Consider the following 27,846-nt stretch of genomic DNA (forward strand, 5'->3'; position numbering starts at 1 on the left):
AACTACAGAACTACATGACCTTCAGTGTAGATCTATAATAATGAAGTGTTGACAGACAGACACACAGACACTGATGTAACTATAGCTACCAGACCTTCAGTGTAGATCTGCAATAATGAAGTGTTGACAGACAGACACCTAACAGGGCTCCCTGACTAGTGTAAACTTGTAGAGTATATGTACATGACAGACAGACACCTAACAGGGCTCCCTGACTAGTGTAAACTTGTAGAGTATATGTACATGACAGACAGACACCTAACAGGGCTCCCTGACTAGTGTAAACTTGTAGAGTATATGTACACATGTATAAACAGAAAACACAAAAATCAAAATATAGAAATAGTTTATTGTAATATTGTTCATCGATCAGAGTTTATGGTGACATAGTTAAAACAACAAACCAGATATATATATTGGCTATTCTAATTAACAGCAGATCTCTTCAGTCTATACATACACAACTTGGATTAAATCTATAAAATTCCTGCTCAGTCACATAAATAAAAAAATCCCTAGAAATATTGATAGTGAATTCCTATACCAACACAGAATTAGATTTGTTATTGCAACACGCCATTGCATAGAATCTTCCACGAAACAGAGATTGGGGAATACAGGGTGGTATACGGACAATGAACACAGACTACGACTGCCATTAAACACTGAAGACGAAGCACGAAACGGAGGGCAACACAGGACACAAAACATGCCAACCACATAAAGACCAAAGATGACGCAGAACCTACCAATCACATGTACAGATTCATTTTACTTTAGTTTTCGTCAGATGAGAGAATGTTCTGGCAAAATCCAAATACAACCTGCAGTCTGTGAGGACAATGCTTTTACATATCTCTTCAACAATTCAACCTTAAAACCTCAAAATAAAGACATATTCTAAGCGTACTATTACAGTATTAACACTGAAAACATGTGATTTAGACCGGCCAATGATGCTAAATCTCACATGATTCCAGTGACTATCCTACTCAAACTACAAAATAAATAAGAGATTACGGCCATTTCCTGACACGTATAAGATGCAGATCATTAAAAACCCTGTTATCATTTAAACCAAGCCTCCAACAGATACTTCATTACACATCAGCCAATAATTAGTCATCACTCATCCACTTCCCTATCATCGTACATGTTCAAATAAACATCATTCAGTTACTTTCAGTTTAACATGTTACTTTGTTTAACACGTTACTTTCAGTTTAACACATGATACTTTCTGTTTAACACACTGCCACCCTAGAGAAAGCTTTACATGAAGATGGTGGTAAATTAAGACGTCTGTCTAGTTCATCTAATACACAATGTACAAAGTACATAAACGTACTACAAAACCTCTTGGGTGAACAAGTCTAAATAATAACATGTACTAAGCTACTCTCATGTATATTATTTTTTTAAAATTACCATTGCAAAGCTACAATGTAAATACTTTACATAATACACTAAAGAACATAAAAGGCATATAGACTTTCAGGGACTCAATAGATATGCAATTACAGACATGTTTATGTTTAAAGTGTTAAATGTCCATTTGTATTGAATAATCATTAAATTACAGCTTTCAGTTTCAGTTTCAAAAAAAACCTACACAAACATTATCACAGTTCAGCTTGAATTAGAATATGTACAGATGGTGACGGTGTAGTGTGTACGATAAGTTCACCACATGGGAATAATTTATAGCTCCCATCCAAATCATTTCTTCAACATGCATTACTGTTCTAGTTAAAAGATAGCTTTGATGTCACCTTTTAAAAAATAATAAAATGCACATAAAAGATACGGATGACTGCAATCAATGTAGGTTTAGTGTTGCCTAATTCAGGAACAGATCACATACAGCAACTTTCACTTCATCAAACACTCAGGTTTAATATTACTATCATTATTTTTTTTTTTTTTGGTCTAGGAGAGACTAATTCCAGGACAGGTGTACACCCAGTCTGAGACTTCTGATTATACGCTACACATCTAATGGGCTGCTAAATTACTCTCCATCCAGGGTGATCCCAGACTGTGAAAAGTTCATCTTATGGTGATATGTTGGTGAAGTGGTTTCTTAAGACTTTTTTTCAGTCTCTAGCCGATTTGATTTCTTGTCTACTTTCACTTTTTCTGTTGTTGCTGAGGTCCTCTAGGTGGCGTTACTGGTCGACCTGAATTCAATCCTCCATACTGGTATTTGGCTTTCTTTTCTGAGGGCTTCAAGATCTAATTAAACAAATACAGACAGTGTAGAATCTCAGGTGTTTTTAGGTCACCTGAATTCATTCAGGTGACCTATTGCTATCTGTTTTTGTCCGTCGTCGTGCATCGTGCGACGTGCGTCGTGCGTTAACATTTGACCATTTTCAGCTTCTTCTCTGAAACCCCTGAACCAATTTCAACCAATTTTGGCATATAGCATCTGTGGGTGGAGGGGAACAAAAATTGTGAAATTCGTGGTCCCTGCCCCCCTGGGGCCTGAGGGGTGGGGCAAAAACCATCAAAATGAGTGTAATTTTAAAAAATCTTCTTCTTTACTCCTGGACATCAAGAAGCCAAACTGTGGGCATAATTATAATGAGCGTTGAGCCCTCTACCAAAATTGTGAAATTCATGGCCCCTGGGGCAGGGGTTCTTGTGTTAGGGTGGGGCTCTATTGGTCATATAGTGAAAATGTAGAAATTCTTTGAAAATCTTCTTCTCTGTCTCTGGGTATTAAGTAGACAAATTAATAGCATGGTAATGATGAGCAAGGATGCCTCTTTATAACCCCCACAACAAGTTGTGGGAGGGTATACTGGAATCGGGCTGTCCGTCCGTCTGTAGACGCAATGGTTTCCGGGCTCTAAAGCATTATCCTTTCCACCTACCGTCACCATATCATATATATGGACTACCCATGGATGAAGATGTTCCCTATTGATTTTGGGGTCAAAAGGTCAAAGGTCAAGCACACTGGACATTGAAGTAGCAATATGGTTTCCGGGCTCTAAAACGTTATCCTTTCCACCTACAGTCACCATATCATACATATGGACTACCCATGGGATGAAGATGTTCCCTATCGATTTTGGGGTCAAAAGGTCAAAGGTCATGCGCACTGGACATCGAAGTAGCAACACTCAGAAAAGAGGTAGTTTATACCTATTACCAACACCCTTTGGGAGATTGGGTTAAGCGGGGGGTATTCTTAGTGAGCATTGCTCACAGTACCTCGTTAAAAATTGTGAAATTCATGGCCCCCTGGATCAGGGGTTCTGGTGCTAGGGTGGGGCTCTATAAGTCATATAGTGAAAATGCATTATTTCTTTGAAAATCTTCTTCTCTGTCCTTGGGTATTAAGTAGACAAACCAATAGCATGGTTATGATGAGCAAGGATGCCTCTTTCAAAATTGTGAAATTCATGGCCCCTGGGTCAGGGGTTCTGGTATTAGGGTGGGGCCCTATTGATCATATAGTGAAAATGCATTTTATTTCTTTGAAAATCTTCTCCTCTGCTGCTGGGTATTAAGTAGACAAACTAATAGTATGATAATGATGATCAAGGATGCTTCTTTCAAAACTGAAATTTATGGCCCCTGGGTGAGGGGTTCTGGTGTAAAGGCGGGGCTGACCACATAGCTATTCAATTTTTCTTCCATCCAAAAGTAAGATTTTTATATTTAAACACAAACCTAATTCAAACATTGGAAGGTTGTTACATGATACTCAGGTGACCTATAAGGCCCCTGGGCCTCTTGTTCTTTTTAGAAAAATATTCAAATACAAGAAATGTTCCTGGCATCTGAAATGCCACCCTGCCCCTAACATGACTATCTTGTCTATCAAGTTTATTACTATCAAGTAAAGAGCTATCTTAAGGTGAGGGGTGTGACATTGTACAAATATATTGCAATACACAGAAATAAAATTATATCACAATCAAAATAAATACTTCAAAGAATATTTGTATAATACATGTTCATGATAGAAAATTAAAAACATGGTGGAAACAAAATATATTTTGTGTTTGAGTTTGGCTGGACTTTTCCATTCAATAAACGATCCAGTCTCAAGCCCCAAAATAACCAGTGGTAAAACAAGGGCAAAGACTGATCTAATATTCATTATCTTCATATGGTCAAAATTTCCCCATTACCTACAGATATTCCTGTCCAAACAACTGAGCTTACCTGAAATGAACACATGAGTGTCTCGTCGACAGACATCATCCCCCCAGCATTATCAAATTCCCCGCAGTAATTTGGAGCCGAAAATAGTGTTACTAACTGTCTCTTGGCAAAGAACTCATATCCGTCCTCTACTACCTGTAAACAAGAATTCCTTGTGAGATCTCAATGTATTTGTATAATACTAAATAATACACTCTTCCATTGTGAGATCTCCCTGCCATGAAACGTAAACAAAATTCATTCTATTGCACTACAATACATTGCAAGATATCCCTACCACGAAATGTAAACAAAAGCTCATTCAATCACAAGGCAGCAAATCGTGAGATCCCAAAGTATTTGTGATGTAATTGATTAAACTTTTGTCTCTTGTGATGATGAAATAATTTGTCTTTTAGTATGGCTATCCTCTACAGTAAGATACAACTTTGATATACAATAAAATTCTGCACCCCCCCCCCCCTCCTCCAACAAGACATTAAAAATATCAAAGATGATTCAGATGTCCTATAACTTTCCTTGTAAAACTTATTGAAAATATGAAAAGATTGTTTATGAATTTCTTTGCAACTACTGTTGAAAAATGAACATCAAACAAGCTCTACGTTAAATACACTGAGAATATAAACATGTACAAGTATCTAGAAAGCTACTGACAATTTGTCTTAACTCTCTGAAGATTTTTAACCCGTGTTATGGGGAATGACATTTGTCATCCATCTTAAGCAATCCATTCTAACATACCTGATGGGCTCTACATATAAGATCAAGATCATGACGATTTAAGAATTTGCTAACAACATCTGCACCAAACGTGAAGGACACGCCCCTATCATTCTCTCCCCAGCCTTGAACTTCTTTGTCTGGATCTGACCACAACAGATCACACAGTAAACCTGGGAGAAAAATCAACAAATATTAGTTTTATTTCCAGAGTAGGTGTGTTTAGAGGATTAACACCATATCACCATATATAAATGAATAAATGAAAAATACATCTATAAGTATCATAATCCTTGCCCTTTTAAATTTTATCAGCTACCTGGCAATAGCTCAATGAGTTAACGTGTGAGGCTTCCAATCTATAGATTTCAAGTTTTTCCTGAGTTACTTCCTATTAAATTGCATTTTTTCCCCAATAAATGAGGTAAATTTCATACAAGTTATTAATTTTTAAAGATTGTAAATACCCTTCATTTTTCAATGTGTTATACATTCTTGACTGTGTCTGATTATTCACCTGTTCTGTTCTTACCTGTGTCTGATTATTCACCTGATCTGTTCTTACCTGTGTCTGATCATTCACCTGTTCTGTTCTTACCTGTGTCTGATTATTCACCTGTTCTTACCTGTGTCTGATCGTTCACCAGATCTGTTCTTACCTGTGTCTGATCATTCACCTGTTCTTACCTGTGTCTGATCATTCACCTGTTCTGTTCTTACCTGTGTCTGATCATTCACCTGTTCTTACCTGTGTCTGATCATTCACCAGATCTGTTCTTACCTGTGTCTGATCATTCACCTGTTCTTACCTGAGTCTGATCATTCACCAGATCTGTTCTTACCTGTGTCTGATCATTCACCTGTTCTTACCTGTGTCTGATCATTCACCTGTTCTGTTCTTACCTGTGTCTGATTATTCACCTGTTCTTACCTGTGTCTGATCATTCACCAGATCTGTTCTTACCTGTGTCTGATCATTCACCTGTTCTTACCTGTGTCTGATCATTCACCTGATCTGTTCTTACCTATGTCTGATCATTCACCTGTTCTTACCTGTGTCTGATCATTCATCTGATCTGTTCTTACCTGTGTCTGATCATTCACCAGTTCTTACCTGTGTCTGATCATTCACCTGTTCTTACCTATGTCTGATCATTCATCTCATCTGTTCTTACCTGTGTCTGATCATTCACCCGTTCTTACCTGTGTCTGATCATTCACCTGTTCTTACCTGTGTCTGATCATTCACCTGTTCTTACCTGTGTCTGATCATTCACCTGTTCTTACCTGTGTCTGATCAGTCACCTGTTCTTACCTGTGTCTGATCATTCACCTGTTCTGTTCTTACCTGTGTCTGATTATTCACCTGTTCTTACCTGTGTCTGATCATTCACCAGATCTGTTCTTACCTGTGTCTGATCATTCACCTGTTCTTACCTGTGTCTGATCATTCACCTGATCTGTTCTTACCTATGTCTGATCATTCACCTGTTCTTACCTGTGTCTGATCATTCATCTGATCTGTTCTTACCTGTGTCTGATCATTCACCAGTTCTTACCTGTGTCTGATCATTCACCTGTTCTTACCTATGTCTGATCATTCATCTGATCTGTTCTTACCTGTGTCTGATCATTCACCTGTTCTTACCTGTGTCTGATCATTCACCTGTTCTTACCTGTGTCTGATCAGTCACCTGTTCTTACCTGTGTCTGATCATTCACCTGTTCTGTTCTTACCTGTGTCCGATTATTCACCTGTTCTGTTCTTACCTGTGTCTGATCATTCACCAGATCTGTTCTTACCTGTGTCTGATCATTCACCTGTTCTTACCTATGTCTGATCATTCACCTGATCTGTTCTTACCTGTGTCTGATCATTCACCTGTTCTTACCTGTGTCTGATCATTCACCTGTTCTTCATGTGTCTGATCATTCACCTGTTCTTACCTGTGTCTGGGACATCTGTTGGTCTCATTATCCTCCTGATCTGTTCCATCGACTGAAGATCTGGAGACAAGCCTGTAAAATTAACTTTGGGCTTAATACCAACATAAATAACAAAGACAGGGCTCTCCATCCCCCTAGAATGGGTCTGATAAAAGGAGCCCTCCAAATTGAAAAATAAGCAAACATTAACAGTCTAGAAATTCCAAAATGCGAGACAAAATAAGTATCAAAGATATATTTCTGAAATGATCACCTATTGTCAAAATACAGAGAAATACACATATTTCTAGACTAAACTTTCATACTCATGATGGGGGTGAGGGGTGGGGAGGAGGAGGAGGAGGGGTGGGGTGCTAATTCAATGAATGCAACTGCGCAAAAGTGTACCTTGGTCTTTACCTTTACAGATTTTGAAAAATCTCTTTAAGTGAAACAAAAACTTGAGCGATTGTATGTTATGAATTAAAAAATTCCCAATCTAAACAAAAATTCCTAAATTTCCAAATGTAGAGGGACAGCACCCTGTCCTATAACCTTTTAAACTTTTAGGGTCCAATGGTTCTTAAAGGGACATGAACACATTTTTGGTACACAAAATTATTAAGATTGATGGCATTTGATTGGTATAAAACATACCAACAGACCTAAATTTCAAAATCTGATGCAATGAGGTATTTGAGACATTTTCCAAACTATGGAGCCCTGTTTATATTTACATATCATGTGACTCAACTATTAGCACGGCGAAGTTGAAACTTCAGTGAGAAAAGCTTTTACAACAAATTTTGTTCTGCCCTTTTACTTGGTGCTTGCTCCCTAAATTAAATGTCTAAATGTTAAAATGCTTTTGACATAGATGTACGTGTTAGAAATCTTAGTGTTCTCATCTCCGCACGTGGTTTCCTGGCTATAACAAGCATGTTGACAAACACAATTCTTGGGAGTCGGATTTTATGACTTATGTAAATGCAAAACATATCCTGTATCAAAATACTCTAATCCACTTATCTATGAAGATCTTTATTCCTATATCAAACAAGAGGCCCAATGGCCACATCACTCACCTGAGTCACCTTGGCTCATATTTAAAGATTTTCCCTATATATTTGTATGCAAAACTTTGATCCCCCCCCCCTTGTGACCCCATCCTACCCCTGGGGGCCATGATTTTAACAAACTGAAATCTGAAATATGTCAGAAAGCTTTCATGTAAATATAAGCTTTTCTGGCTCAGTGGTACTTGAAAAGATTTTTCCTATATATTTGAATGTAAAACTTTGATCCCCTATTGTGGCCCCATCCAACCCCCAGGGGCCAGGATTTGAACAAACTTGAATCTGCATTATGCCAGGAAGTTTTCATGTAAATCTCAGCTTTTCTGGCTCAGTGGTTCTTGAGAAGATTTTTAAAGATTTATTCTATATATAAGTATGAAAAACTTTGATCCCCTATTGTGGCCCCATCCAACCCCCGGGGCCATGATTTGAACAAACTTGAATCTGCACTATGACAGGAAGCTTTCATGTAAATTTCAGCTTTTCTGGCCAAGTGGTTCTTGAGAGGATTTTTAAATGACCCCACCCTATTTTTGCATTTTTGTGATTATCTCCCCTTTGAAAGGGACATGGCCCTTCATTTGAAAAAACTTGATAGCCTTTCATCCAAGGATGCTTTGTGGCAAGTTTGGTTGAAATTGGCCCAGTGGTTCTTGAGAAGAAGTTGAAAATGTGAAAAGTTTACGACGCCGACAGACAATGGACAAATATTTATCAGAAAAGCTCACCTGAGCCAAAGGCTGAATTTCAATCGGTCACAAAAATTATGTCCATGCCCCTTTAAGAGGAACCCCATTTTCACTATTTCCAACTTATCTCCTTAAAAGAAGAGATGACCTTGCAGTGGAACAAACTTGAAGCCCCTTCAATAACAGACACCAAACAAACTTTATCAGATAAGTCTTTGGCTTGGGTGAGCTAGTAATTTCTATGTCTTGGGGTGTGTGGGTGAGGGGCTACCATTAAACTGCTCTTACTGAACTGACCGATACAGTTGTAAAATACATAGGTGGATCCCAAATTATTCCCATACATAGTCCTTACCTCCATGACAACAAAATATTTTTTCATCTATGATAGCTGCTATAGGTAAACAGTTAAAACAATCTGTGAATGTCTTCCATAACTTCACATTGAATCTCCTTTTACCTGAAAGACAAATCATTTAATAACTTTTAAAGTGATGACTTAACAATGTTTCTGATTGGCTGAAAAATTTGTTTGATTTCTACATCAAAGAAAACCTGAATCTGGATTCATATCGTGTATTGATACGTCGTATGAATTTGAAAACAAAATCATTCAAAAATGTTAATTAAATCTATTTGATGAGAGAAACTAGTTATTTTACTATTTAAAAACATAATTAAATGATAAGAAATGAATCTTATAATTCTTTTCTTGGTGGCGGTATCATAGGGAAAATTGGACAGAAAACTTTTTTCATCAATGTGCTAAGCACTATACCTATGATACTGCCATCAAGAAAAGAATTATAAGATTCATTTTTTAAGAACAGATAAAACATCTGAACATTTAATACCAGGAAATTCCACAGAAAATATTACAGCAGAGAAAAACTCGTGATTCTATGTTGTTCCCATGGAGGGACAAATCTATCACCATTTTTGGTCACACTTACATTCATCATAAAAGCCGTAAATTCTGTTAATACTGGCATTTTCATGATTTCCTCGCAGTAGGAAGAAGTTCTCTGGATATTTGATTTTGTATGCTAGAAGAAGACATATGGTTTCTAGTGACTGCTTTCCCCTGTCCACATAGTCCCCTAGGAACAGGTAATTAGACTCTGGGGGAAATCCCCCGTACTCAAACAGACGCAGGAGATCTGTGTACTGTCCGTGAATATCACCTGTAAACAATTAAGATATTATGACAATGATTGAGTAATTATCTGTCACAGACATGAGGCTTGTAGTACTTTGTAAAATATTATCATGTAACAATTGTGCATGGGATTTTGAAATAACCATAATACTAATAGAGAAATGAAATGCATCACTGAATGAAATTATTATCAAGTGATTTGTTAAGAAATTTGGCAAAAAACTACCATTAAAATTGCCTACAATGAAATAGAAAATGATGTTTGAAAAACAAAGCCATCAAACTGACAAAATACAGAGACTTCTCAAATACCATCTAAAGAAAAACAACTCAATCTGTACCTTAATATTAACTATTATCTCACAAAAATCAAACTGTGTGATGGTGTTTCAAACATACACAGATTTAAATGTCAAATACAGAAAATGATTTGAAGGTACAAAAATATTTGTTTGTCCTAAGTAGGTACATATAGCAATTCAAATGCACTACTAGTTTTTTTCTCTGCACATGGTTTCCACATTCACTAACATTGACTACTTACCACAGATTTTCAGAGGAGCCTCTAACTCTAGTAAGATTGGCTGACTGAGGAAGATTTCTCGGGATTTTAGACACAGTCCCCTAACTTCAGTATCTGTCATCTGTACCGTCTTTCCTGGTCTGCAACCTCGTACTGTAACAGAGAATCATCACAGAGTCAGTCGTATTGCATGCTAGGACTGGTCAAAGTGCTCCCTAAGAGAACAAATATAAGCATGTAAATATCAGAGAGAGAGAGAGAGAGAGAGAGAGAGAGAGAGCGTTTTTAAATTTGATTGCAAGCAAAGGCCATAGCATTTCTGTCATAAGATACTTCTAAAAAGACATGTTATCTGTGTCATCTGCATGAAGCAGAATACATATATATTTTATCAATTAGTTAGGATAATGAATTATCAAGTTAAAATGTAATCAAGAGATCGCTTTGTATGATTAAACATTTCTGCAATGTCACAAAATGGATAACTAAAGGTATAAAAATCATAGCACACAATTCATATTGTAACAGGAAGGAAGAAAATGCAACACATCAGACCAGGATTCGAATCCAGGTTCCCCAAAGTCAGCTGCTCTACCAACTGAGCTCTCTGGCCACCGACAATCGAACCCGGCTGACCACTACATTCCTCCCTTGTGAAATATCTTCACACCTTGAAGACAACATTAACCCTGGATCTTTATCCCATGGCAGACATTTTCACATGTAAGTTACAGGGGCTGGTCTACAGCACCAAATGTAATAGGAGGGGGGAAAATGCAGCGGACCAGACCGGGATTCAAACCTGGGTCCCCTTGAATCTCTAGTTAGGTGCTCTACCAAATGAGCTATCTTAACCACTGGCGTTTTAACACATCTGACCACCACAATATTATACTAGTATAGAAGACTTCAGCTAAAATTGTGTTTCCTTCTCCTTACAACCCTTCACTTGGACCTATGAGTAAGCAAGTACATACATGTACAGTGTTCGAAATTAACCATAGACCAATAGACCAAGTCTATGTCAAATGACACTGGTCTATGCCAATTGTAATTGAGGAAGACCAAATTGTCTATGCCGATTTTCTAGATTTAAAGCAGTAAACTTATCACAAAGGGCCCAGCATGGTTAGTCCACGTCTGATAAACTTTAAGGAGAAAGACAGATATTGTTATGGAAAAGGAAAGAAAATATGCTTTCTAAGTACATTAGAAATAAAGGAAAATGTTATAAATTTGTGTTATTTTTTTTTCAATGTTGCGGCCTTTACCAATTCGATGAGGTCTATGTCATCTTGTTTTGGCATAGACCTGTGGTCTATACCAAGTTTTAAACCAATTTCGAACACTGCATGTACAGGAATATATCTGATTTTGAACAATAAACTGCAGACTCGGCCACACACAATTACTTCCACCAAAAAGTTTGTTGTTATCACAAATACAAACATGATTATTTACAAAACATTGTTAATTATTGAACCTTGGTGATGGATTGTATTCATAATCTAAATTAACATCTAATCACAATGACTCATCACTCCTATTGTTTACAATTTTCTGCTATTTCAATAACCTGGTCACTGGCAAGATTTCTACCCGTTAAACGGAGAGATGTGTGAAAACATTTCGAGACTTGGTACACGTTTTCAAGAATGAAAATAGATTCTTTTTTTAATTACAATTATAAATACCATATAAACAAATGCACTGTTAACACGATACACACAGGTTACAACATGTAAGAAGATAAAGTAAATGTACATACACTAGCAGACATAATCTAATCTTATACATTCTTCATAATAGTACGGAACAGGTTGGGAACACTTCCCCTGTAGCAAGATATTCTCGCTAAAACATGATTATCCCTCTTTAGCGAGAAATAAACATGACCATAAACAGGTGTTTTGGCGTCTTTATTAAAAATAATGGCAAATCCCGTGCAACGCTGAATAAGTGCGACACGCACTCAACATGATGCGCATTGTTTCTATGAAATTGAATACATATTCATGAGATTGCATATCAAAGTTGCTGCGTAAAGGGAAGCAGTCTGAAATCCAATACACAGCGCGAGTGTTTTTGTTTTGATTGATATATTTGCAGAAGTATCAGACATTTTAGCACTTTTTCTTTTCACGTGAATCATGAAGAGATGTCCTCCCCGGGTGTTTTTCTCGGTTGTATGGGATATAGTTATTCTCGATAGAGAGGGATAATCGCGTTTTAGCGAGAATATCTCGCTATAGGGGAAGTGTACCCAACCTGTGGAAGGATCCAGGGAAGGCTTGCAGAATGTATACATTCTACCCCCCCCCCTTTTCCTTTTCAAACTTTACCTCAACCTCATCTCCGTCGCGCCCCAAAACATGTAATGAGGTAACTGTTACGTATAAAAACTACCATTCGAAAAAGTTATACTTATTTTTTTTATCTGAAAAACAGAAGTATTACTTCCGCAGAGCCCACCAACCGGAAGAAGTTCATAAAGTTCTGTTTATGTTAAATATTTCTAAAAACAGTTGTGCGGTTGAGCATCCTTTCAAAATTATCAGTTATCTGACATCCAAATAAAAACCAATACCCTTCGTTATCCCTGATCAGAGAAAACAAGTAATGGTGCAATACCTTCCAAAAGTCGGGAAATGAGGCTGTCAACATTCAACTCTGTGTCCGCCATTTTCGGCACAAGTGTGACGTCAGTCGTTGCCAGAAAGGGGCGTATGCCTGACTCAGCTAGCTTGCTCCGTCAACTTACACCTCTGGCAGCTGAAATAATATTGAAAAAAGATAGATAGAAAATAATCAGGCGATAAATTTCTGTGTTGTTTACCAATATATCATGTGAAATAGTTAAAAAAGAAAAACAGACGCGGTGGGGCGGATCTTATTTCCCTGGTCCATTTTTCAATATATATAAATATGGCACGCCAAATTCACAAAAATGAGCTAAACATAGTTTCACAGTTGATAAACTAGGTTTATCGACTGTAAACTATAATTTACGAACTGTAAACTATAGTTAACGATTCGTTAACTACAGTTTTCATCCGTAAAACTATATTTAACGGTTGTAAACTATAGGCCTAGTTTACAAATGCTAATCCAAGTTTATCTGTCTTTAAATAAACGTTAACAATAAATTTTGCTGATAAATACAGATTCACTTTTGTAAACTATAATTTACATTCGTTAACTATAGTTCACAATTGTTAATCCTAGTTTCACAAATTGTGATACTAAATTTATCAGATAAACTTAATAATAGTTTAGACTTGTAAACCTTAGTTTACAATCGTGAAACCGTATTTATCAGATAAACTATGTTTTGCAATCGCTAATGATTGTTTTCATTGTTAATTATAGTTTACGATTGTGAAACATAGATTATCTGTTAACTATGGTTTACAGATGTGAAATATAGATTAACGTCGTTAACTATAGTTTACGGTCCGTAAACTATAGTTTACAGTCGATAAACCTAGTTTATCAACTGTGAAACTATGTTTAGCTCATTTTTGTGAATTTGGCGTGCCATATTGATATATATATATATATAGAGAGAGAGAGAGAGAGAGAGAGAGAGAGAGAGAGAGAGAGAGAGAGAAGAATATATTTATTCACCAATCAAGGGCCCGCAGGGGGCATATACAAATTAACAATTAAACATTTTAACTACATGATACAATTTACCAGTGGCGTAGCTTCCATTGAGGCAACCGAGGCAGCTGCCTCGGTAACAAAAAAACAAAAAAAAAACACCTTTTACGTTGTTAAAATGTCGATAGACCCCCTGCCTCGGTAATATTCGAACCCAAGCTACGCCTATGTTAATTTACACATGTGTATCATATACACATGTTACCAGGTAAGGGTTTCTACATTGACATACAGCTAGTAGGGGGAGGGGGCATTGCATTATATACAGCTAGTACAGGTACAACCACCATAATCCCACCATGCATTATACACAGCTAGTACACGGCTAGGTACCACCACAATCCCATCATGAATGTGCATTATACACAGCTAGTACGGGGACTATCATCACAACCCCACCATACATTATACACAGCTAGTACGCAGTGGCGGATTTAAGGAGGGGGGGGCGAGCCGGCGCCCCCCCCCCCCCTAAAATTTTCAAACTTAAGGTAAATCGTGGTATCTTTTTCAGAAAAATGTACTAAACAATGTAAGAAGCAATAATTTCTTCCACTCCCGGAGAAATAAATGACAAAATCTATGGATTTCTTGAATTACTTTATTGGGAGAACTTAATTTTTTTCCAAAAGCCCTTAAAATTTGCGTCATTTTATTAGTTTCACCTCATAAAAAATGATAGAAAATAGTACAGAAGAATAAATAGGAGATATATTTCAAGCCCTATGAAATCTGTAAAATCCAGGAGCTTCCGGGGGCTTCGACCCTTGGACCCCCACCTGGGCTTCACTCCCAGACCCCCTGCCTCATAAAGTGGCGCCCCCCGTAACCACAATTCCTGGATCCACCCCTGGTACGGGGACCGCCACAACTACAATCCCATCATGTATTACTGTATGCAGCTAATTCAGGGACCACCAAAATCCCATCATGCATTATAAATTGTACGGGGATTATGATATTCCTTGAACTAGTTGTGTATAATGCATGCATGAGATTGTAATGGTCCCCGTACTAACTGTGTATATAATGCATGATGGGATTGTAGTGGTGGCGGTCCCCGTACTAGCTGTGTAATGCATGATGGGAGTGTAGTGGTGGCGGTCCCTGTACTAGCTGTATGTAATGCATGATGGGATTGTAGTGATGGCGGTCCCGTACTAGCTGTGTATAATGCATGATGGGATTGTAGTGGTGGCGGTCCAACGCCAGCGACCCCACCCCTCGTTTAGTATGTCTCCCCATACCTCTGAGACTGTAACCATCCGTTCTGAAATTTATGGATCCAAAACTAATTGCACCTGGTATATATAATCAACTTCGGATATGTCAGCCTCCAAAAAAAAAAAAAAAAAAAAAAAAAAATCCCTGGGTTTATTGTGTGCACGTTAATTTTCCACTAGCAACGCCCCTGATCACAATTCAATTCTGACCAGTGTCCAGACGGAAACTTATTCTTAACAAATATTGTATCATATATCTTGACTTGGCACAGGCACCGTCCCTTGGTACCCTCTGTATTCATGACAACATTTTATAATATTGTTTTATTTTATTACCCATATAACATCCTTGTTGTACAGCACATCTTCAATCAGTATTATAAGCCAACTCAAGACCAATGTCAGTGTAGAAACCCATAATATGTGTGTGGTAGTACAGGTGTACATTTAATTAATTGTATCATACAGTTATATATATATAATTATTAGAATTGTATACTATACTATAAGTAAGCTGTCATGGATAATTAACATGTGTATATAGCATACATGTGTACATATGGTATCATGTATTTATTTTTAATTGTGTACATATAAATAAACCGTCTCGAATACTTAAGGTACAAGTCTGATTGATTTGGCTCAAGCACAGTCTATTGTTTTACTTTATATCTATATTGAATCTTATTGTATAACTGCACATGCCTCTGAGGGCCTTTGATTGACGAATAAACAGAGAGAGAGAGAGAGAGAGAGAGAGAGAGAGAGAGAGAGAGAGAGAGAGAGAGAGAGAGAGAATGTACGTATAGCTAAGGGCACCTGCCATGGCATTGTATTTTTAACTAGGGGTACCACCTCCCAGTTAACTATCCGAACTTTAATTTACTATTTTATTTGGTTTGAAATATAATGCATATCATATTTGTAATTAAGGCCTCTTTACAAACATATAAGTCGAGTTGTGATTGGCATGTCTTTAACTTTGTATTCATGATATTACTCAGAAATTTAATAATGAGGAAAATATTTAATACCTTGAAATATGCGAGAACAACACAAAGACCAATTGTGCTTCATGTTTCATTCATGAGAAGACTAACGCGTGGCTCAGAATGTTTGGGGGTAAGTGAGTTTGAGTGCGAGGCATGTAATCGAAGCATTAGAAAAATCGGGTCAGAAGCTGAAAAACTTGTTATCTTTCTCTCCAAGGATTATCTTAGCTTTTATCTTCCACCAATCAGGACCCGCCTGAGTTTTGGAAAATTCTTGTTCGGTCTGATTATCCTGACGCTGTAGGGGGGATTGCGAGTTAATGGTTTAGACATCACAGGATTAGTGTTCAGACAGTGGTCAGCTGGTCAGTTATGGAAGCTCGGGTGTTTTTTGAACTTGGGGTACTTGTGTTGGGAATTTTGTGTACTAGTGTGTGTGTAGGAGTACCTTATGACCTATTCTACTCCTATGGACTAAAGTATGGTGATGCAGTATTGGAGCGTACAGACGATGTTAGCTCTAACGAGATAATGCTAAACGCACCTGTTGTCTTCTATGATCAACGATACAACAGTCTTTTTGTAAGTAGCAATTAAACCGTTTGGTGGTAAAGAGAGTTGAATTCTGAAGTCTTTAAAAATGTTTCAGGCTACCTCAGCCATACCTGTAGTGAAACGGGATTACATAAATTACATCCCCCTCCTTCTCCCATTTCTTTCTTGATTATGGCTTTTATCTGCTACATTTCAGTTTATACTGTTTAAATACTCCTCATGATCTTTTTAGAAAATGCAAAACGTTTTTCTAGATGTCCCTATTGTTATAGTTTTACCGGGGGGGAAAAGCTAGTGTCCGCTTAACATATAGTGAATAACACCCAAGGATTCCGTAATCCCGCATTAAACACCACGAGACCTGTTGTGTTTATTCAAATTTAATGAATTTCGAATTAATCCGGTGTCACAGTGCTTTGAGTAATTGTGTTTATTCAAGTGATTTCACACAAAGCATCCGGGAAAGTGAATCGTGTCATGTAAGGTTTTCAACTTCATGTTTCTAATGGCATTTCCGGTATATAGAATGATCTATTTTTGTCAAAAATCAAATACACAGACGTGAGACTACAACCAAGAGGAGACGTGCCGATGGATAGAATAACAGCGGGGGATGGGTTATCCCGGCCCCATAAATCAACTCACAAGTCAAAGTATAAATTTTTGACCGCTTTTAATATGAGGCTTTAATAAATGTGGACATACTAGTGCCCTCAAGGCCAGGGGCAGCATGAAAATACATGCAAATGTATACAGCAAAGAAAAAGACGTGATTACATTACACATAGTTAATACGTCTTATGGCGTGACTGTTTGAGGGCGAAGCAAAAAATATTGGCATTAGTATTTAGATCCATAACAGGACAAAAATATCCCGAAATATTAGCACCTAACGTGTGAGGACAGAGCTCAATCAAAGTATTCTAACTTTAGACAATTTTGATCCGCCTGTTCATTGAACGCGGGAAACTCTATGCAACTGATGTAAACAGCGCATTGTGACGTCATATTCAGCGTCAGTGTTTAGCAAATATACAAACATGGCCAGGAGACATTGTACAATCGCGTTAATTGAGGAGTGATTATATTTGATTAAGAAAATAAGAATTACATCCTTTAACGGATTTTATGTAACATCTCAGAACGACGTGAACTTGGGTACACAGCTAGACTCAAAATGGAGAAATACATGTCCATGCGCTAGAATTCGAATCGACGCCATTGGGACCAAAATTTTCAAGTTCCATAGGTATAGTTTAATTTTTCACTAGTTTTCTATATTTTCCTTTTAAACATGTATATACGTGTTACCTATAGGGAGAGCTCTGCTCTCACGACCCTTCCGGCTGTGAGAGGGCTTCGCCCTCTAATACAGTAAATACTGTGTAACTATTAATTACATATAGTCCCGTGGGGATCCGGGTCATAGGTGCTTGGATCATAATATATGAATACACATCTAACCTTATACACATGTAGATAGTCATTGATTATTTACATATGTATAAGGTTAGAAGTGTATTCATATATTATGACCCAAGCACCTATGATCTGGGTTAAAATAGGTCCTCAGTACCCCTTGCTTATCATAAGAGGTGACAAAATGGGGCAGTCCTTCAAATGAGACTGCAAAAACCGAGGATCTGTGTCACAGCAGATGTGGCACAATAAAGATCCCTCCCTGCTCAAAGGCTGTAAGCATTGAGCATAGGCCTAAATTTTGCAGCCCATCACCGGCAGTGTTGACGTCTCCATATGAGTGAATTATTTAAACATTCTCCAGAGGGACTTTAAACAATATACAATCAATCTGAATCAATTGCGTATATTGTTCAAAATAAATTCCTCAGTTATATATCTAGAATGTGTATGAATTTTTGTTCATCATTAAGTGCATTAAAATTCTGTACTGTTTTTTCTATAACACCACAAAATAGATTTTTGTGTATGATATTACGGATATCGGATGATGGGAGGGAATGTTTTGTTTTGTAAAGTTTCTTGGTAGCTGTTTTGAGAATTTCTTTTGTAACATCATTTCAAGTACATGTAAAAGACCATTTTGTCTCCATTTGATTTTATTTGTCCTAAATAAACCAGCATATTGTCACTGACCACCACAGTTGTTCAGTGTGTGCAGTACTCACAGTCTCATGTCAGCTTGGCTTTGCAAATATTACATTTTGTCAATACGAGTGAGTTCTGTTCTGTAGAGGGGGGTATACATGTACATTAGATACATGCTATCCACACTTCAGGTGGTTGTGGGAGGAAAGCTCTATCACTAGGAAGGGGGTCCTATCACTATGGAGGGGCCGTCCTATCACTATGGAGGATTAGTCCTATTACTATGTATGGATAGTCCTATCACTATGGAGGGGCTGTCCTATCACTATGGAGAGGTAGTCTTATCACTATGGAGGCCCATCCTATCACTATAGAGAGGTAGTCCTATCACTATGGAGGGTTAGTCCTATCACTATGGAGGGTTAGTCCTATCACTATGGAGAGGTAGTCCTATCACTATGGATGGGTAGTCCTATCACTATGGAGGGTAGTCCTATCACTATGGAGGGGTAGTCCTATCACTATAGAGGGGTAGTCTTATCACTATCATCATCATCCATTTTGATTATCCAGGCTAAATTAATCCTTTTGCAAGGGTGAGGCCTGGCTGTCCTGTTGAGGACAAAGTTGTTTTTCCAGACTTGGCGATCCAGTGGATTGATCTTATCCAATCCTGTACACTCTAGGTCTTGTTTTACTATATCTCATTCCATGTCAGCTTTGTTCTACTTGGAGCTCAATATCCAGTAACATTCAATGTACGAACCTGTGATATCCAACCTGTACTAGTATGCTCAACATGGCCTAACCATCTCAGCCTACATATCTGGATAACATCAGCAAAGTTTCTGATGTTAAGCTGAGTAATAAGAGACTCAAAAGTGACACTCACTTCAGGATTGAGAAGGCAGATCCATCTTATCATGGCTTTGTTGTTGCGTATTAGTTTCCTTAGAGTGGAGGGGTCGTACTATCACTATGGAGGAGTATTCCTATCACTATGGAAGAGTCGTCCTATCACTATGGAGGGGTAGTCCTATCACTATGGAGGGGTAGTCATATCACTATGGAGAGGTAGTCCTATCACTATGGAGGGGTAGTCCTATCACTATGGAGGGGTAGTCCTATCACTATGGAGGGGTAGTCATATCACTATGGAGAGGTAGTCTTATCACTATGGAGGGGTAGTCCTATCACTATTGAGGGGTAGTCCTATCACTATAGAGGGGTAGTCCTATCACTATGGAGGGGCCGTCCTATCACTATGAAGAGGTAGTCCTATCACTATGGAGGGGTAGTCCTATCACTATGAAGAGGTAGTCCTATCACTATGGAAGGTTAGTCCTATCACTATGGAGAGGTAGTCCTATCACTATGGAGGGTTAGTCCTATCACTATGGAGAGGTGGTCCTATCACTATGGAGGGACTGTCCTATCACTATGGAGAGGTAGTCCTATCACTATAGAGGGGCCGTCCTATCACTATTGAGAGGTAGTCCTATCACTATGGAGGGGCTGTCCTATCACTATAGAGAGGTAATTGCATCACTTTTGAGGGACCGTCCTATCACTATGGAGAGGTAGTCCTATCACTATGGAGAGGTAGTCCTATCACTATGGAGGGGTAGTCCTATCACTATGGAGAGGTAGGCCTATCACTATGGAGGGGTCGTCCTATCACTATGGAGGGGTAGTCCTATCACTATGGAGGGGCCGTCCTATCACTATGAAGAGGTAGTCCTATCAATATGGAGGGTTAGTCCTATCACTATTGAGATGTGGTCCTATCACTATGGAGGGACTGTCCTATCACTATGGAGAGGTAGTCCTATCACTATAGAGGGGCCGTCCTATCACTATGGAGGGACTGTCCTATCACTACGGAGAGGTAGTCCTATCACTATGGAGGGGCTGTCCTATCACTATAGAGAGGTAATTGCATCACTTTTGAGGGACCGTCCTATCACTATGGAGAGGTAGTCCTATCACTATGGAGAGGTAGTCCTATCACTATGGAGGGGTAGTCCTATCACTATGGAGGGGTAGTCCTATCACTATGGAGGGGTAGTCCTACCACTATGGAGGGATTGTCCTATCACTATGGAGAGGTAGTCCTATCACTATTGAGGGGCCGTCCTATCACTATGGAGGGGCCGTCCTATCACTATGGAGAGGTAATCCTATCACTATTGAGGGGTCGTCCTATCACTATGGAGGGGTAGTGCTATCACTTTGGAGAGGTAGTCCTATCACTATGGAGGGGTAGTCCTATCACTATGGAGAGGTAGTTCTATCACTATGGAGGGATCTTCATATCACTATGGAGAGGTAGTCCTATCACTATTGAGGGGTCGTCCTATCACTATGGAGAAGTAGTCCTATCACTATTGATGGGTTGTCCTATCACTATGGAGGGGTCATCCTATCATTATGGAGGGGGTTGTCCTATCACTATTGAGGGGTTGTCCTGTCACTATGGAGGGGTATTCACACTACTATGGAGGGGGAGTTCTATCACTTTTTCTCCATTTCTCAGTATAAATCATTATATGAAATCTCGTCATACACAATATGGAAATGAGATAAAGCATATACTACATTTATATGACTAGCACAGCATCAAAGCATTGAAGAGAAAACCACTGGTCTACACAAATTAAATAGCTGTTAAAAATTATAGGGGTCTTTCTGTGTTAGCATTAATTCATCCATTTAACAATTACATTTTCATAGGGTCATCTAAAGAGGCTGCATTCAATTTATTAGGTATTAGTGGGGAATACCTCAATTATTTTGCTAAAGTAAAAATGAAAAATGTAAGTAAACCTGCTCTTAGATAATTGCTTGTAGGTATATTATCGGTAGTTGATATCTTCTTGTAGTACTAAGCACATGGTAGATTTAGAGAACTTGTAAATGTGTTTATGATTTTTAGATAATATTGATTTAATTAATTTAATACACTGTAACTTTGTATTTTCAGATCAATAACAATGGACATTTATCATTTGACTTTGAAGTGCCTGTGTACCAGCCTACCCTTGTGCTTCCATCAGACTACAAATTAATCGCTGCATTTCTGGCAGATGTTGATACTTCAGCTGCAGGAAGCGTTTACTACAGGTATGTTTCACATCTCACGTTTACAGGAGCCAAAGGTTTACATGGCTCAGGTCAAAAAAATTAAGTTTAGAAAACAGATACTCTTAAAGTGTGAGCGAATGGTATCCAGGGAAATATTTGACTTGCATTAACCCAGTCATTTGTCCAACTGTTGACCCCTTTTCTTAATGGGAGCAAAACATTGGAAGAATTCAATTCTCTGAAATTTTGCATCAACTTTAATTGCCTATCTGACTAGAGTGGCCAATTTTTAAAGAAGATTGTTCAATGTAAACTGGGCAGGGATTTCTCTCTCGTTAGATGACCTGATACCCAGATAACGAGTCTCCAGATAACGAGTCTCCAGATAACGAATCTCAGCAATCTGTTTCTCCTGTTGTAGTGCGTGCTCACGTTTAAACATCTTAAACTGTTCTCTTGGATATATAGGTCAATTCCTTCTAGGCATGGAACAGAACATCTATGGGGGAAGGAAACATGAGTTTTGAATAGTGTGGTATGCACCCTCCTAAGGTCTAAGGGGTGGATCCCAAACTGCATTTTTAAAAAATCTTCCTTGCTACAGAATATTAAGTGCAGAAACTGTGGAATGTTATTCCATTTTCCTTCCAGTTATAAATTGTATATTGTTTTCAATGCCGAAAGCTCTGTAAAAATATATGTATGTTTATCAAATCCAGGGGGTTGAAGAAAGAGTTTACATGCAGGGGAAAACAGTAAATGACTTGTGCCAACAGAATTTATCTAGGAATCATTTTTCTTTCTATCAAAATAATGATAGCATCGTTTGTGGCATAACTGAGTTCTTGTAAAACCATCATTGAAGGCTGCAGAGCACAACAAACAAATAAAATAGATTGAATGATATTTGTCTGGTTTGTAACATATTTTTGTATAATAATGTATGTAATATTTTATTTGTGAGCTAGGCTATTATTTCACACAACTAGATATTATCAGTTAAGTCCCCAACAGAAATTTTATGACCTCTCTTGATGAATCCCTGGACCCAATCTGCACATCCACAATCTTAATCTGATCCTTTACAAAATATTCTAACACAGCTTAAATTTTATTCCTCACAAAAAATTCAAACACAAGCTTAATCCAATCCCTAACAGATAATTCTAAAACAAGATTTATTCAAGTCCTCAAAAAATATTGAAACACAAGCTTAACCAAAATCCTTCACAAAATATTCAAACACAAGCTTAATCCAATCCATCACAAAATACTCTAATACAAGCTTAATCTAATCCCTCACAAAATATTGAAACACAAGCTTAATCTAATCCCTCACAAAATATTCAAACACAAGCTTAATCCAATCCATCACAAAATACTCTAATATAAGCTGAATCTAATCCCTCACAAAATATTCAAACATAAGCTTAATCTAATCCCTCACAAAATATTCAAACACAAGCTTAATCTAATCCCTCACAAAATATTCAAACACAAGCTTAATCTAATCCCTCACAAAATATTCAAACACAAGCTTAATCTAATCCCTCACAAAATACTCTAATACAAGCTTAATCCAGTCCATCACAAAATTCTCTAATAAAAGCTGAATCTAATCCCTCACAAAATATTCAAACATAAGCTTAATCTAATCCCTCACAAAATATTCAAACACAAGCTTAATCTAATCCCTCACAAAATATTCAAACACAAGCTTAATCTAATCCCTCACAAAATATTCAAACACAAGCTTAATTTAATCCCTCACAAAATACTCTAATACAAGCTTAATCCAGTCCATCACAAAATTCTCTAATAAAAGCTGAATCTAATCCCTCACAAAATATTCAAACATAAGCTTAATCTAATCCCTCACAAAATATTCAAACACATGCTTAATCTAATCCCTCACAAAATATTCAAACACAAGCTTAATCTAATCCCTCACAAAATACTCTAACACAAGCTTATTCCAATTCCTGATAAAATATTCCAATACAAGCCTAATCCAGTCTCTCATAAATAATTATATATAAATATATATATAAATAATCCCTCACATAATAAATATATCATATATAAATAAATATATGTATATAGGAATCACTCTGTCTGTCTGTCTGTCTGTCCGTCTGTCTGTCTCCAGATTCGTGTCCAGGCCATAACTTCTTTGTTCTTTGACATAGGCATACCATATTTGGCACACAGGTGGATCACCATGAGACGATGTGTCGGGTACCTTCATGACCTCTATATGACCTTGACCTTAAGGTCAAAATTAAAGTTTTTTTTACAATGGATTCATGTCCGGGCCATAACTTCTTTGTTCTTTGACATAGGCATACCATATTTGACACATGAGTGTATCACCATGAGACGATGTGTCATGTACCTTCATGACCTCCATATGACCTTGACCTCAAGGTCAAAATTAAACATTTTTACAATGGATTCATGTCAGGGCCATGACTTCTTTGTTCTTTGACATAGGCATACCATATTTGACACATGAGTGTATCACCATGAGACGATGTGTCAGGTACCTTCATTACCTCTATATGACCTTGGACTTTGACCTCAAGGTCAAAATCGATTACAGGGTTTTGACATAGTCATACCATAAGACATGGGTGTATCACCATAAGACTATGTGTCATGTACATTCATGACCTCTTTATGACCTTGACCTTTGATCTCAAGGTCAAAATTATAGGTTTATACCATGGATTTGTGTTCGGACTATATCTTCCATTTTCTTCTACAAAGGCATACTATATTTTTACACTCAGGAAAGAGGTAATTTATGCCTATTAACAACACCCTTTGGGAGATTGGGGTAAGCGGGGGGTATTCTTTGTGAGCATTGCTCACAGTACCTCTTGTTCAATCACAAGTTTAATCTAATCACTCAAAATTAATTCTAAAACAAGCTTGATTAAACCCCTCATAAAATACTCCAATATATGCTTATTAAATCCAACCCCTCACAAAATATTCCAACACAAGCTTGATCCAATCCCTTACTAAATACCTATTCAATCTGAAGCTTAATCCAATCCCTTACTAAATATTCAATTGGAAGCTTAATCCAATCCCTCAGAATATAGTGATGAAGATGGCCTTGTGCCATATAATCTTAAATCATGGTCTCTCCAGTTTTCTCTCTAGGAATTTTATTCAAAATCAAGGGAAATATGGGTGGCATTTTAAGGATCTTGATTTCTAATTATGAAAGTAAAAGCAGCAGTTGCCAGCTCTCTGAAGAAAGGCCAACTTGTAGCATCAACATTTTACACATAACACTTCTAGGTACAGATTCTCACTATATATATATATATATATGTGTGTGTGTGTGTGTGTGTGTGTGTGTATAAAGAACTCAGGTTACCCTTAAGGCCCATGGGCCTTTTGTTTATCAAATTTTCCTTTACATATTTTTGACATTGAATATCAACATTTAATTTAGGCAAACTCAAGATGAAACTTTATTACAAAGAGCCTCCTCAGATGTCAAAGGTCATTTCCAAGGTTACCAGGATTTCAAGGCCACAAATCTTTTCATTGCCACTTGGGAAGATGTGGGGTTTTACAACAAAAGTAACACAAAGGTAATTTCTTTAATTCTTGATCCTCTTTTTAAGAATATGCATATTATGAAATAGATAGGATGTTGATGTTTAAATTCAAATTAAAAAAAACAACACATACTCAATACATGTTATATAAGGCATGTTATATTTTTTTAAACTTGCGTGTAAGGCACTTTGTTTTGAAGTAAAGGTGTTTAGCTTTAGTTCGGATATCTACAATTCTTCAATTGATGAAACATTTCATATCACAAAGCATGAATTGTTTGAACAAAGATTTATCAAGTTGAAGGGGGAATACATATGTAACTCCAGGTGCTGACGAGGACCAGCAATGTAGTTAAACAAATCCAGCGTTAACCGTTAAGCATGATACTATTCCTAGTAAATGTGATTATATGAATCGTCTGCGTGTTATAAAGTGATCCAATATGAGAAACATTTTACCTTTGTATGGCTGGAGAATGTCCAAACAATGTTCCTGTGTTGTAGCGTTATTCGAGGAATTGTGTCACCATATTAAACACTTTATTTTGGAATTTTAAGTGATTTGCCCCCCAAAGTTTGAAGTGTTTTGTTACAACTTTAATGTGTTACTTACTATGAGATCACAATGTATGGAATTTTGACTAGATGAAAATACACAGTTTTGATGTTTTGAATAACAAGTACTGAATATTTAGAGGTGGGAGGGGGTATTTAGAGGTGGGAGGGGGTATTTATTTTTACTGTTTACTGGTCATTTAAAATGTGATAAGCAGAAACTATTGAAAGAGGTATTTATGAATAATTCAAACTTTCATTTACTGACATCAGATGCTGAGTTGTGCTTTATTCTCAGACATGTGGTCACTCTGGCATGTGGTCACTATCAGAATGAGATGCTAGTCAGTGGAAGCTACAAACATTCTGATCTTGTTACTGCGGGTCATTAGCACAGCTTCAGCCAGCTCTACAACCTATTAACGGAGAATATTAGGGGGGGGATGCTTACTTTCTCACACGTAAATGTCACATCCAATACCATGATGAGGCTTGTCTAATATAATGATCTGGGATTTAATGTGTCTGCATTGTGAATTCTTTTCCATAAAGTAATAAAAGTCAAGTTTACTAACAGTTGTGAGAAAATTCAAAATTACAAATGTGTACATGCACTGCAAGCAAGATACTTTACTGAAAAATGAGATAATTCTACTTCTATCCAAGGGTTGCCAATGAAGCTTGAATGTATGTTTTTTAAATATATATACATGATATATACATGTATATATATATATATAGAGAGAGAGAGAGAGAGAGAGAGAGAGAGAGAGAGAGAGAGAGAGAGAGAGAGAGAGCACTAGATTCCAACAACACCAGATATCTAAAAGAATCAGATCCACATGGTGGATACCAAGGTCAAATACAAAAAATATATAATGCACTAAAATGAACAATTACATGTATATATAAAGTAAGAATAAATACACCATCAAAATTTTATAAACTTGATGAATCAGTAGTTTTAAGAAGTTGCTTATATGATTGATAATTATTTGTAGCTCAACACGTTCCAAATTGTTCTGGTGACAAATGGATCGGAGTCCTTTGCTCTTTATAACTACCTTGATGGGGGTCTTAACTGGGTCACCAGCAAGGGGAAATTCAACACAATTTTACCTGACCCCCCAGCGCAGGCTGGGTTTGATGCCGGTGATAACCAGGACCATTACAAGTTGCCATACAGTGGAACCAGCCAAGCCTTCCTGTTTGCCAGGCAAGTGAATTTATGTGACTTCTTCTTTTTCTTCCAGTTCTCATACAAAGTTTGTCCGGGTCATAACTTTTTTGTCTTTTGACATAGTCCTTCGATATTTCGTATGTGGGTATACCATGACAAGATAGAGCTGAGTGTTGCGTGCCATTTTTGATGACCAAATGATAGAATTTGGGGCATTTTTGTTGTCTGGATCAAAACTGTTTTGTCTTTTGACATTATATAGGCCTTTCATGTTTGGTATGTGGGTATACCATGTTAAGAGAATGTGTTGCGTGTCATTTTAGCTGACTTTTGACCTTGACCTTTTATGTAAAGGTCAAATGATATAATTTTTTTCCCTGGTCCGTACTTTGTTGTCTTTTCAGGGGTAGACAAATAGCACTGCCTGACGCCCGGGGTAACCATATTTTAGAGTCGGGCAGGTGAAATTACAAGAGTATCTTGTCCATGAGCAAGTGAATTTCTAAAGGAAAATGAAAATTTAAGTTAATGATTTAAATTTACAATCGGTCATTTACAACACCAATCTTGGATAAACCAAAAGTATGTCGGCTTTCTTCTGATGATTTAATAAAACTACACTCTTCTGTATCTACAAAGCATGCCAAGTATGACAAAATGAAGAGAATCCG

At 37.4% G+C, this 27,846-nt stretch overlaps 2 protein-coding genes across 3 annotated transcripts in view; one reads left to right on the forward strand and one right to left on the reverse strand.

Moving 5' to 3' along the window:
- Positions 1-329: 329 nt before the first annotated feature.
- On the reverse strand, positions 330-25,987 carry LOC125650753 (serine/threonine-protein phosphatase PP1-beta catalytic subunit). The gene is made up of 9 exons (XM_048879284.2): positions 25,900-25,987; positions 12,910-13,050; positions 10,300-10,431; positions 9,550-9,780; positions 8,952-9,056; positions 6,853-6,924; positions 4,927-5,078; positions 4,183-4,317; positions 330-2,235 (listed from the first exon to the last, which is right to left on the reverse strand). Exons 2-9 carry the CDS (start codon positions 12,959-12,961, stop codon positions 2,131-2,133), a joined length of 984 nt encoding a protein of 327 aa, XP_048735241.1. The 5' UTR covers positions 12,962-13,050; positions 25,900-25,987; the 3' UTR covers positions 330-2,130.
- The window catches only part of LOC125650723 (nidogen-1-like), a 43,750-nt gene continuing 32,161 nt past the window's right edge, over positions 16,258-27,846 (forward strand). Inside the window, exons 1-4 of one of the 2 annotated variants that reach the window (XM_048879239.2) lie at positions 16,258-16,738; positions 21,762-21,901; positions 25,332-25,473; positions 26,997-27,211. In XM_048879239.2, the coding sequence (XP_048735196.2) occupies positions 16,529-16,738; positions 21,762-21,901; positions 25,332-25,473; positions 26,997-27,211 (707 nt within the window). In that variant the 5' untranslated portion in view covers positions 16,258-16,528. Of the gene's footprint in view, positions 16,739-17,941; positions 17,961-21,761; positions 21,902-25,331; positions 25,474-26,996; positions 27,212-27,846 lie in introns of those variants that run through there. The other variant, XM_056166405.1, reaches the window with a different exon arrangement.

Source organism: Ostrea edulis, chromosome 5, assembly GCF_947568905.1.
Source record: "Ostrea edulis chromosome 5, xbOstEdul1.1, whole genome shotgun sequence".
NCBI lineage: Eukaryota > Metazoa > Mollusca > Bivalvia > Ostreida > Ostreidae > Ostrea > Ostrea edulis.

What these genes read in the sequence shown, in the direction of transcription:
- LOC125650753 (XM_048879284.2), bottom strand. Translation starts at nt 12,961, where the DNA reads ATGGCGGACACAGAGTTGAATGTTGACAGCCTCATTTCCCGACTTTTG. An exon ending in AATATTTTGTTGTCATGGAG is followed by an intron (nt 6,925 to 8,951) that starts GTAAGGACTATG and finishes TTAATTTTACAG; the next exon opens with GCTTGTCTCCAGATCTTCAG. An exon ending in AACAGATGTCCCAGACACAG is followed by an intron (nt 5,079 to 6,852) that starts GTAAGAACAGGT and finishes TTTTTCTCCCAG; the next exon opens with GTTTACTGTGTGATCTGTTG.